The sequence below is a fragment of the Plectropomus leopardus genome, chromosome 6, assembly GCF_026936395.1.
Source record: "Plectropomus leopardus strain MGB_pleo_1.0 chromosome 6, ASM2693639v1, whole genome shotgun sequence".
NCBI lineage: Eukaryota > Metazoa > Chordata > Actinopteri > Perciformes > Serranidae > Plectropomus > Plectropomus leopardus.
In genome coordinates, this window is record NC_142181.1 from 17,597,591 (window position 1) to 17,610,531 (window position 12,941).

At 39.3% G+C, this 12,941-nt stretch overlaps 1 protein-coding gene across 2 annotated transcripts; it reads right to left on the minus strand.

Moving 5' to 3' along the window:
* Window positions 1-69: 69 nt before the first annotated feature.
* Window positions 70-12,733, minus strand: rilp (Rab interacting lysosomal protein). Of its 2 annotated transcripts, none has more exons than XM_042487202.2 (8): window positions 12,034-12,733; window positions 9,401-9,527; window positions 6,428-6,549; window positions 5,330-5,515; window positions 4,757-4,926; window positions 4,480-4,605; window positions 4,290-4,388; window positions 70-2,359 (listed from the first exon to the last, which is right to left on the minus strand). In XM_042487202.2, the coding sequence occupies exons 1-8, from the start codon at window positions 12,373-12,375 to the stop codon at window positions 2,233-2,235; spliced, it is 1,299 nt and encodes a 432-aa protein (XP_042343136.1). In that variant the 5' UTR covers window positions 12,376-12,733; the 3' UTR covers window positions 70-2,232. The 2 variants fall into 2 exon arrangements, with proteins under 2 accessions (XP_042343136.1, XP_042343137.1); XM_042487203.2 differs by having other exon boundaries at window positions 9,401-9,524; window positions 12,034-12,727.
* Window positions 12,734-12,941: the final 208 nt, after the last annotated feature.

A 12,941-nucleotide genomic window follows, 5' to 3' on the forward strand; every position in this document is an offset into this window, starting at 1 on the left:
GCTTTTGAATCTAATATTGTTTTGCTTGAATTTTAGGGGAGGGAATTAAGATTTTGATTTCCAATCCACTTCAGTGTTTAATGGACTTTTATTGAATCTTGAAATCTCAACATCACAGAAAATCCACATTTTGAATTGTTTGTATCACATTTCAGCAATAAAATTCATTCACATGGCAAATTACATCTTAAATCCGTATTGTCAGACAAAAACATGCTTACAAAAATAAATTCCAAACACAATGTTTTAAGAAAACATGATCTGACTGGAAGGTCGTTCACTGTCTCTCAACATTTATACCACTGATCTGTCGTTTGAGTAGTCTAGAAGTCAGACGTTTAGAAGCAAAAGAGAGATCAGTCAGAGTGATTGTGATTATCTAATGGTAGAGCTTTGATTCTCTGCCTGAACATGATTGGGTCTGTCCCAAAACCGCCATCATTTCTTAACATTCGCCCGGGTTTGAATCAGGTTGTGTTCTCACTGATTTCCCGGTGTTAGAGCGCTCTATTTTCATATGAATTCACAAATGGTTAAGTTTGGCTTTCACTGTGCATGGCACTTTGCCGCTCCATCTCCAGAGTATGCTGCGCCGCCCTGAAAGTTCGTTGTTCTACCCAAACGGCATATTCCTAACGTGCCCAAAACTATGAACCCTTGTGTTTGTGTTAGTGTGTACTCTGGTGCTCAGAGTGACTATGTACGAACGCACCTCGAAAAAACTTAAATTGACTTAATCTTGTCATAAATGTTTTTATAAATAAAATATAATATTTTATATATTTTTAGAAAGGTTATGTTTTTTTATACTCGGGCTCGGGCCGAAAACTGCTGCTGTGGTTCGAGTTCCGGTTGTGCTTGGACAGCAACTCTGAGGGTTCATGTAGGGTTGGGACGGATTTTTTGGGCCAGATGACAGTCCTACTTTATAGTAACTTGTCAGCTAAAAATGGTGGGAAATTAAAAAAAACAAAAACACAAAAAAAAATTATGCCATTTCTCACTTCCACAAGAAAGCTGATAGGCATCCTTTTAAGGAGCAGTGTGTCGTATTTAGGAGGGTCTGTTGGCAGAGGTGGAATATAATATTCATAATCATGTTTTCATTAGTGTATAATCACCTGAAACTAAGAACCCTTGCTTAAATTGAGCCCTTTTTTAATCTACATTTGGAGTGGATGCTCTTCAACAGTAGCGTAGCCCAGGGCTGTCAAACACTGGCTCTAAATAGGGTCACCCCCGCTTTTACACTACCTGAAGGCCACCACAGGCTTGGAAACAAAGGGATCAGCAAACCTCACCACCAGATGCCACTAAATCCTACACACTGCTCCTTTGATATAAACAACCAATTGTAAGAAGCTGGTACACCAGCCAGAGTACATGTGCTTACACACACATACACACATGCAGACATGTGGCATCAGCATCAAACACCCTCCAGCCAAAGGCTTTGGCTCTGTGCAATGACTAAAAACTAAGAAAATATCATTTTAACAATAAAACAGTAAGTTAAGGCGTAAGGGCTTAAAATGCACTCACTGCTGGAAGAGACTGGTAATATGACTTTCTTTTCTTGTCCTTGAGAATAAAAGTGCTTCAAATCATGAAAAAATACATGACTACACACATGGCTTAAAAATTCCCCTACAGAGGTAAAAGTTACAGATCTGTGGTAAAATCTTGATCGTTAACTGTAATATGAAACAACACCCTCTTGTGGATCAGTGGTGAACTTAATATACTGTTTTAAATGTAACTAGAAGGGAAAGTCTCACTTCAGTATATATAACCTTGTAATGTCTTTGGTTTTTGATGAGAATGTTTGCAGGTCTATATAAATATCTATAAGTAATAAACATTTTTTCACTTTCCTTATGATGAAGGATAAAATGTGGTGAGTTAAAAAGTATCCCTCTTAATACTGTGGTACACTGTACCATTTATACTGTAGTACCATACTTTATGTACTTATTCATCACTTCTGTGGAAAAATAGGGGGATTTAGGGCAGGAGTGGCAAAAGGAAATGAAAGTTGTTTAAAAAGGTTCAGACGTTCTCTTCTCCACACTCACATAATGCCTTTTTGTAATGTACACTGAGGCTGAGCTCCTAATGTCCTTGTAATTTTTGCCTGAGTCACAACCACACCTTCTTTTACAAACTGAGGAAGAAGTTGTGACTGAGGGAAGAAGGGCGTCTAACAGTGTGAGCTCGTGGTCCGTACCGGGCTCAGGGGGGCGGTCGCTGCCCCGTCTCATCCGCAGCCTCTGAGTCTCCGATGATCTCCCAGCTGGAGGCGGAGTTGCTCATGTGGGTGGGGCTCCGGCCGCTGCCTGACCGCGTCAGGAAGCCAAAGCTGCAGCAGACAGAGGAGAAAAGACAGGCCCGGGGTCAGATCTGTAGTCAGGGATTACAGCTAAATATAGTCCAGGATTGAAGAAGATCTCAGGGCAGTGACAGCATCAGCAGAGAGAGAGAGATGAAACCAATGATTTAATCACAGATGATGTCTGATGTGATGCTTTATGGGTCTTGCTTTAAATTCAATGAGAGTTATAATACAAAGTGCTTCATTTGTTAAAATTGAATAGATCATTCTTCTTTATAAATGCCGCCCACTTGTTCCTCTTTAGTGACTCTGGGCTAAATAATATGTAGTTTTACATTTCTTATTCAGTGTCAGCACAAAAGACAATTCAAAACACAAATCAGATGTCTCAGATTGTTTGTCTATTACAGTCAAAATTTGCAGATAAACTCCCCCACGTTGTCTAACTTGCAAAAGAATTTTTTTTATTGCAATGTTGCAACTAGACCTCCATCAGGCAAACAGCCTAAAGCCAAAAAGTCTCACAACACATCTTGACCCAGCTGTATTTTAAGTCCAGTCCAGACAGGAGTCATCAAACACATTCTTCACTTAATCAGATTCTCAGTCAAGATGCTTTCCCTTAACCACACTTGAAAGTGCTTTTGTGAACATCCTCTATCTAAACATTCACACATTTCTAGAGAGACAGACTTAATTTAAGGGTGATAAACCTGAACATGAGTCACAAGGCCACTTTAAATCTATTTTGTTAAAACCCTACCAACTACTGAACTCTAAACTGTGTTTTAGTGTAAACATATTACTAATAAAAATGCTGTAAGAACTTAAATTAGTGCTAAGTGAGGCATCATGCTTCAGTTGGTAAATAACCTACATTTTAAAAACATCAGGGCTTTTGTTTTGTGACATTTCACTTTCTCCCAAGCTCCAAGCAAATGGGATTAAGATAATCCTGAGCTTTCCTGTCAAGACAAATAGTCTGATTTCTGTGTTGTACACTGAGCAAACTATTAGAAAAACACATCTACTGGCCACTCAAACGATGTGCTCTAAAGATGACCAGAAAAATGCCAAACACTGGAGCCATGAGAAAACACAGTTTTTATAGTTTAGGGCTGTACTGAATGTATTTCTTTTTCCTGTTTGCATTTTGGAATTAAACTTCAAGTGTCTGTTCTCATATTTTGAAAAAAAAAAAAAAAACCATAAAATAAAATCCTAAATTTCAATAAAGCCATTCATCTGATTAAATGAGTTAGTCTTTTTTATTAAATCAACTTTTTTTAATGAATAAATCAATTTATGGTGCCATTAGATTGCTTCTAGACTCCCCGTTAATACAGGTGCTTTCCTTATTTTGTGTGCTGCAAATGATTGCATCTATCCCTTTTTTTTAATAAACTTTGCTTTTGAACTATAAAATGCATTCATTTCATAGTCATTGCAAATCAGAAAATAATCTTAGGCAGCCACCACTGGAATCTAATTCTACAAATAGCGCAATATTAATAATATTAGTGGAGTCTTATTTTTATCTGCAACTGTGCAGAAATAATGGGCTTATACAGGATTAATGGACATAAAAAAACTGCAAAGCATTCAAATACAGATTTACTATTCAAAAGTAAGCTTTATGAATGAAGCTTTGAAGCCTTTAACTGCTGAGTGCAGCCCTCATTACAAACACTGTAGTAAAAAGGAAGCAGGATACATCACCTGACACATATACCAAAGCATGAAAAAACAGTCATGGCTGTTTAAAACCTCAGGTCAACTCAGCCATTTGTCCTTTCAACATGGTAAAGCTTTGCAAGCAGGGACTTTAACTTTTCATTTTCTTAGAGAAAACCAGCAGGGACAAAACGAAAACACCAAACCGCACAAACAAAAATTCCAGGTGACAGATCCAAACAAATGGGGACATCATTTCTGACTTTTTCCAAGTTGTACTTACAGGTTTCGTATGCGTGAGTCAGCTGGTTTGTCCGTGCCGTCAACTTCAGCGCCATCTACTTCTGTCTGCCCGAACAGAGAGCTCCTCTCCTCCTCATCACTGGCAAGACAAAAAAAAACAGTGTAATAACTTTAAACAGGCCCATTATTTGTGCATGTGATGATGTGTGTCGAGTGTGTTTAAGAGAGACCTGCTGCTGCATTCGCTCACAGGAATCCCGAGCATCTTTGCCTTAATGAGCTTTCTCCTTTTATTAATGGCAGAGCGGACAGCTTCTAATAGGAAACCTGGACACCTCTCCTCACTCAGGATCTCCCTGCAGAAACACACATTTCATTTACAGGTAAAATTGCTAGGACACTATATGACCCACAACAGTCGATGCATCTGCGTTTGAACTGACCTGAATTTGCTAAAATGATCAGAGCATGTTCAAATAAAACCACAAATTAAGTCAGTAGACCCACCTCTGATAGTAGTTGAGCTCTTCCTGCACCAGGAAGAGGTTGGTTTTGAGCTCGTTCCTCTCAAAAATGATGTCACGCACCTCCTTCTTGGTGAAGCACGGCTGATCGGGATCCTTCTGATCGACCGTCGACTTTTTCTTGGACTCACGAGCGATTTGACTTGGACTGGACTGATGGCAGAGCAGAGAGACATCAGGTCATACAGACTACAAAACTACCTCAAACTACAGTCAACAACAAAGTCTTAATATCATTAGAAGAAGAAAACATTCTGATGATGTGATTTGGTTAGTCTAATAAAAGCAGCTGTTATTGATTGGTAGTAAAAACTTTAAATCTACATTTTGAATCTTCAGATCTTGTCCTGATCCAGAATTAGTTAACTCTCCTGGTTAATATTGACCTGCAGCTCAGTGAGTTTTGATTTTTAATATGGCATAAAATGGCATAGATAAATGTAAAAGCCTACCTGAATTCGCAAATCACACACTTTAATACATGTGAGGCTCACACAATTATTGGATGTGAAACAAATGGAAATATAAATGAAGTATATATTATAGTGATCCATACAGGGTCGTTGCTGTTGGTTCTGTCCAGCTGTGTCTGGAGGTTTTCTATCTCTTTGCTCTTCTCCTTCAGGTCGGCCTCCATGTCAGCCTTCCTCTCCACGGTGCTCTTCAGCTGGGCCTGCAGCACGTTCTGCTTGTGTCGCAGCTCTGCATTCATCTTCATGAAGCGCTCCAACTGCTCCTGAAGCTGCTCACACACACACACATATAAACTTTCAGCAGCAGAAAGTAGCACAACAAAACAGGTTTACAAACAAGCGTCTGGCTAACAACAGCAGAAGAGTGGGGTAAAAATGTGTCCATGCATAGGATTTGAACCAAAAGTCTGGGGGAAGGAAAGGTCAAGGAATGAAACCACACAAGTGTAGCATTCATTTTATGGATGAAAAAATTCTAGGCATGCATTTGAGCAAACAGAGAAACTAGTTCAGTTGACCATGAGCTGCTTTTTTTTCCAAACTCAAGTCAACTGACTGGGAGCAAAAAGCAAAGCATGAACAAACACTCACACCCTGTCATAGTGCCTATTAATCATGTGGTAGACATGCTTTAACACTCATACAGACACGTGCAAACACTCTCTCTCACACACAGAGTGGCTGTGTGGGAGTGAAAACTCTGCCCAGACTTGTGTTAAATGCAGCTTAATCCTCAACCAGTAACTATGCGGATAATCGCTGACCTCTTCCCTCTTTCCCCGGCACACTTTCTGACTTCTTGCTTGTTTATCAGTGTGGTTAGATGATTTAACTTCTCTTTTGATGCTGCATCATGTAATATATGACTGTGTTAAGTGTGTGTAAGTATCAAAAAACATATAATCTTAGATAGTGATAAACACTCTTGTTTCTATGAGAAAAGCCAGCGTGCCTTCAAGGAAACTGACCTTTGTAGCCAACGCCATAAATATTATAATCGTGTTTGTCTGCCCACGTGTTCAAGATGTTATGCTTCCCAATAACAATACAGCTGCCTGTGCATGAATGTGCAACTTTTAAGGAAAAGCTGTCAGTGTGCGCACACACACACACACACACACACACACACACACACACACACACACACAGAAGAATGGTCATAAACATTTATGTCTCCTTACCGCCTCCGCCTCTTTGGAAATGGTAGCTATCTCCTGGACTTTTGCCCTCAGCTCATCTCTCTGCTTGTCTACCACCTCCTTCAACTTGAGCATCACCTCTCGCTCCTGCCGCTGGACACGGTCTGCACACACGCGCACACGTGCACACACACGCACGCACGCACACACACACACACACACACACACACACACACACACAGAAACCCACAAATAAAGTCAGGAAAAGGAAACAAAATATAAACCTACATTCTTTTTGTTAAACCTCTCTCTGCTCCTCTTTGAAATGAATATTTCACTTCATGATCTGCTCCCGAGGTCATGATTTTTCTTTGTTTATTCTACTATGCATTGATGAATAGTGTTTCCTCTTTTATTTTCTTACTCATATCTCTTTTCGTTTCATTTCATTTCATTTCCTGCCCTTTTCCTGCTGCTTTTGATTGCCTGATTATTTTGACCTGTCCCTCATTCGACCTGCAGTCACCTCATGTTAACCTGTTCACCCCTCACCTAATTAGTGTTTCCCTGCTTTTACCTTCACTTTAGATTTTGAGTTCTGTTGCTGTTTTTCTGTGTCTGCCAGCTTTCACCTGCCAAATTTTTGGACTGCTAGCATTTTTAAAAGTCAATGTTTAATTTTGTCAGGCTGTCTTTTCAACTGTAGTCAGGATCTAATCTTGCTACCTGCTCCCCAAAACCTGAAACTGGCTGATTCTTGGTACATTTAGATTAAGGATCATAAACTGATGACAAATGTCATGTATAGAATAAAGTAGTGTTATGCTGTTTCATTATATACTTAATTAGTGGCTAATAAAGAAGCCTTATTGATCTTTAGTTTTTGAATAATGTATCATGTAATGACCTAATGCTGGGAAATACAGCAAGTACTGCATACAGGGTATGAAAATGTACAACAAAGCTGAATACTTCCATTCCAGCCATTCATACTATTTAAATGGTTTTAAATTATGACCTTGGAAATGCTGAAATTGCAACTGAGAAAATCAAACCATACAGAGCGGTTAGAGTAGATTACAATATGAAGACCTCTTCTCTGCCAAGAAATATAAAATAACAGGTTATTACTACAAGATAAATAGTGTCAGAGAATACTGCACACAATCTTAATTTGTTTTACACAGACTTAAAGGTTCCCTTCACCCAAATTGCAAAAAACACAGTATCTCTCAATTGCTCCAGGAATTTTCTTGATCTTAAGATAGTTTCATTTTATGCACCCAGGTTTTGAGATATCCATCTCTAGAATTACGTCACTATACCAGCATATCAAGAAAACAAATCAAGTAGTTCAGTTGAACAACATGTGTTAACAAAGTGCCAATGAATCAGGATAATCCACAGAACAGTTTTCAAAACAAGTATTTTTTCACTAAAAGGGAAAAGAGTCTGTGGATTATCCAGATTAACTGAGACACTGTGTTCGTAAAGACATTTTACTGTTGAGTTTTTCAGATGCATTTCTTTAATGCTAACATATCACAAATAATGTTCCAGTTCATATCATTGTACTGGAGTGGAGGGAGAAATCTCTGACGTGGATATTTCGAAACCTTGGCAAACAAAGCCAAAGCTTTCACAAAGATAGATACCATTCATGGCAAGATGTTTTTCATATGTTCTACGATTTGGATAAACCGACCTTGCAGACAGACTGCCACCACAGAAAAAATAAGGTGCTTCTTTAAAACCATATACTACAGTCCCTTAAAACTAATTATTGCACATAAAACAGAATTCAACACCAAATTTGAATTCGCCGTCAGCTGATTGAAGTGTGGGAACCCAACAGCAGTCACACTCATCACACAAAATGAATGATTACAGTCACCTGCCACATGGCCTCTTATCAAATAAATCACAGAAGTATTAAGCCCAAATGTTTTTCCTGTCAGCACAAGAAAACAAGTCAGCAAAGCGACTCCACCCTCTGACTCACATTACTGTGGTACATTTTCTGCATGCTGAAAACTATTAGTGAATACAGCAGAGGGAGTAATTATATCTTTTCTGTTTCACTTTGCCAACTATTAGAACAAAGTTGATGAAGTACATGTGAAATGTAAACTTTTCACACCAAATAATTATTCAGCTGATTTGTGTTGCTTTTATTTATGCTTTTCTTACAAATTATTGCCCATTTACCAAGTGAACATCCAATAACTATGTGATAAAGGAAAAACATTACAAATCTATCATAAATATGCACATTTTTTAATTCTATATTTTAATATAAATGTGTTTGGGCTTTTTTGCATTGTCTTTATACTTGCAGGGTAAGAACAGCCCTCTTGTGAGTTATCTCCTACCTGTGATAACTTCTGCTGCTTTACCCCACAAGGTAAGTGCACTATAAACATTGCAGCGACCAGTTTGACAGCTTTCAGCCTCAGTGCATGTGACTGTTAACCCACTGCTTTGTATATGCACAGTAATGATGTGGAAGCATTTTAACCAAAAGTACATTTGCATTCTTGGACTGGAGTTAGAAACTACATAACCAAGTGGCCTTCAGTTTAATTTGCTTGTATAGATACAGCAAGAGCTAATGGCAACCCTGGATGAGTCTTAGTGTTCTAGGGATCATCAGGGGACTGACAGGAAATCCAGATTTAATTCTCAAGCAATGAGGTATGAAGCATGCTGGATCATTTGTGATATCTGGGGATTGAAAGCCATCCTTAAAACACAGTTGTCCACTCAACTCTCAGAGATGGAAAAAAATCCCCATGATTACTTGCGGGTGAATGAAAACTTAATAAGGTTACATGTCCATTTTTGATATGGGGTTTAAACCGTCATGTGAGTACAATAAATAATATGTGGCATGGAGAAGTAAAAGGTTGCTTTTATGATGGAGTATTTTGGAGCTGATTTGGGAATTCATTAAACAGCCCCGGTTCCAAAACCCACAGCATATTTAACATTCAACTTTAAAACCTTGGGACATACCCTCCTGTGCATGGCTGCCCCTCAGCCTGCTCTGCAGCTCCTCTCTGTTCTCCTGCAGCTGCTGCACCTGCGCCTGCAGCTCCTCACACCTCTTCCTCCACTGCTGCTCCTTCTGCTGCAGTTCCTGCTTGAGAGGATGGGAGGCAGACTGTAAAACCACAAAATCTGATAATTGCCTCTTGTGTTGTTAATATCTCTTGCGCATTAAAGAATTTGGCTTCTGCTAAATAGGTTGTGTCCAAGCGGGTGTGTCATTTTGTTACTAAACCATTACAGATGTTTTGTTGAAATAGTTCCAGGACATGTCAACGGCAAAGTGTGACTTCTAAGAACCACACCTCGACATTTAGTTTATCAGCAATAACTGCGTCAGTACACTGTCTTGGTGTCTACAATGCACTGACACCACCAATTAAAGTTTAAAGTGTGAGACCCACTGAAGGAAGGACTGTGGAACTCCCTCCCCAAACATCTGTGACTGCGCTGACCTCTCCCAGTTTAAATCACTTATCACACCCCACCACCTGTTTAAAACTGTATTTAATGTCTAATTAATGACACATAAATTGTAATGTTGAGTGTATTTTATTATGTATTTCAATATATATTATTTTTGATCTTTTTTTACTTCTTTAGTGTCTTTGGGTTTCCTGAAAAGCGCTCTATAAATAAAATGTATTATTATTCTTATTATTTCTAAGAAAATTCATATAATAGAGAACTGGCAACAATATAGGTTAAGCAGCATAGAACAAACACCTTACTAAGCCTTTAAACAGTATGAAAGTATTTCTTAACTAATAATTGTTTTGCGTTTACATAAACATTTGAACGATTGGTTGTCACACAGTCGCACAACAATGAAGTTCTTTGGTGTCTAATTCAACCATAACACAATGACATGCTACTACTGTGAAAGTACAGTGCCAACTTCCCATTGTTGTTTTTTTAAATATCCCATCTACGCTGATTCAAACTGCACAAATTTTACACTAATAACATTATAGCAGGACTTGTTTGCAACATGACCAGAGATGGAAAATGGACAATATGCACAAATTTGAACTTTATAGTTTCAGAGCCTAGACATTTTAGCAGCTTTTGTTTATTTTGTAAAACCTGATTCTTTAAAGGAATCAGTAAACAGTACGTTATATCTCTTATACCCATATAGCTGTTTGTTTACTTTGCAGAATGCACTTTTACACATTAGGCTATGTGGAACAAGCACATGGCTGGATTAACCTGCTTAGGGGCCCCAGGCAAAATTCAGCTGCTGAGATACTTTAAACCCCCGATATCATATTTTAAAGTGCATATTCGCAGTCAAAGTTTCTGTTAACTAAACTGCCACAAGCCACTTACAATACCCAGTGGGCCACTTTGCCCTATTGGTAGTCCAAAAGAAAAGCACTGTAAGTTTAGACTACTGCTAATGTGCTTGATCTACATAAGGGACTGTACTTTATTTATTACAGTAGGGTGGTAGCTGGGGGTGACTTGGTTTTTTCACCTCCTGAACGCTACAAATATTTTTTTAGCCTCCCTGAGTGACTTGGAGAAAATACATGACCCCTCCATCCACCATAAATTTTAAAACATAAACCATAAATTTTAAAACATACCCTTTGATGTTTGAATGATGGTTGGTTTATTTTTTGCCAAATTGCAAAATGAGACAAAGGATAAAAAGATTTTAAGCTCCAATTTCTTATGTTATTTTTTTATGAAGTGATGTCCCACATAATATGTTCAAGACCCATTAGATATTTGAAAATCAAACAATATGTTCTGTTTTTAAAGTTTCTGGCTATGATAAAACAGTGTAATTTTGGCATTTTTTAGGCAAATGCAAAATACAATAATTTAAAGTTGAATGCCCCTCCCTAAGCAAATTTCTTTTAAAAAAGTAAGTCCTTCCTCAGTGCTTAAAAAAAGTTTTTGACAGGTCTCCCCCTTTGTGCACCACTCCCTCCCCTCTCATAAATAACGAACAGCCCCTAAGTAAATGTGACTCCAAACTTCCCCTGGGCAGCCCTGCTGATTAGTTAGGTAGCTACTATTAAGCTAAACGCTTGCAGACTCAGAAGCTAACTCTAATTACACCCTGCTCATAACCCTACCAAAAGGCAAAGCTAGCTAAAGTCGCACTACTTAACTAAACATACACATTTTACACGAATTATTTCACCTGTACACGTTTGACAAAATGTAAACTTCGTTAACAGTTAGCCACTTAGCTTTAGCCAAATAACTGTCATACTGCGGTTGCCGTGACAACCCCGGGCGGTTAGCAGGGCTGGTATTTCAGGTTAGCGGTTCGATATCAATTAGGCTCACCAGCTAACCGACAGCTAAAATGAGTTATAGCAATACACGATACTACCGTTTGTAAAATAGACAACGCCAGGCCCCAGACCGTCACACATAAAGATAGCTTCTGTATCTTTAATGTTTTTTTTGTTGTTTTTTTTTAGTAAGTCTGTCGGCCATGTATCGCAGCTCGTGGCTCCCCTGCCCTGCCTGTCAACTAGCTAGTCTGATGTTCGTCACGACACAGAAAACAGTCACACGGTTTAAACGTTACGGTACTGGTGATTTACAAAAACATTAAAACCTCCCACGTCTCTCACCCGTATTTCATGTTTATCGATGCCCTCCTCGCTTTCCTTCCCCACGCGTTTCTTCTGCTGCTGTAGCTGTATGGTCTCGAAGGTCTTGAGCAGCTCCTCTTCCCTCAGTTTGTGAGCATGGTTCCTCGACGCGAAGCTCTCCAGCAGCTCCAGCACTTTCACTATTTTCGGCACCAAACCCACGACGCTCTCTTTTCCACTGCCGTCGATAAGTTTCTCCACCTCAGTGCCGATTAGTTTAGCTATCTCGTACACATCGTCCACGGTTAGAGCCGAGAAAGTCCTGTGGAAACAGCCCTCTGTTGTGTTTTTAGTCTCCGAGTGTGCTTCAGGTGCCTCCATGTCTGAGTCCGACCAGCTCGCTTCACATGCTCTTTAACTGCTATCGAAAGTGACAGCGGCTTGTCAGCGCGACATGACCGTCAAACAGAAATGATTATAAATGTGAAAGCGACAAAGCAGTGCAGGTGTAAAGTTTAAAGCGAGTGTATTGTTGAGCCCACGCTGCAGACACGCCTGGACTTGACTTGCTCTTCCTCCAACGCGTCCTGCATTTTAAATGTTTGCTCACATTAACACAGCCTACCAAAAAATACAAGAACATCGAGTACTTCGCCGTGAACTACTGTGCAAGCCTGGACAGTCCGGGACAGTGTACTCGCTGCAGGATCCTCCTACTTTTCTGACCAATGTAATTCGAGCATATAAACACACAACTACATGCAGAGACTCGCCTGCCAGGTCGAGCATACTGATGCATGCACCAGAGCGTGAACACTGAATTTCCTCTGCAGATCTGTAGTCAGTAATGCTGACCTATAACTGTCCAATAAAGTCACATAACTAAAATTAAGTTATGATGCAGATAACTTCACCCACATACAGGATAAACTACAGTATAACTGAAA

Excerpts from the sequence above, each read along its gene's own strand:
- rilp (XM_042487202.2), bottom strand. The coding sequence starts at position 12,375 with ATGGAGGCACCTGAAGCACACTCGGAGACTAAAAACACAACAGAGGGC. Across the intron at positions 9,528-12,033 it reads TCGATAAACATGAAATACGG|CAGGAACTGCAGCAGAAGGA; the intron begins GTGAGAGACGTG and ends CATCCTCTCAAG. Across the intron at positions 2,360-4,289 it reads GACTCACGCATACGAAACCT|CTTTGGCTTCCTGACGCGGT; the intron begins GTAAGTACAACT and ends TGTCTGCTGCAG.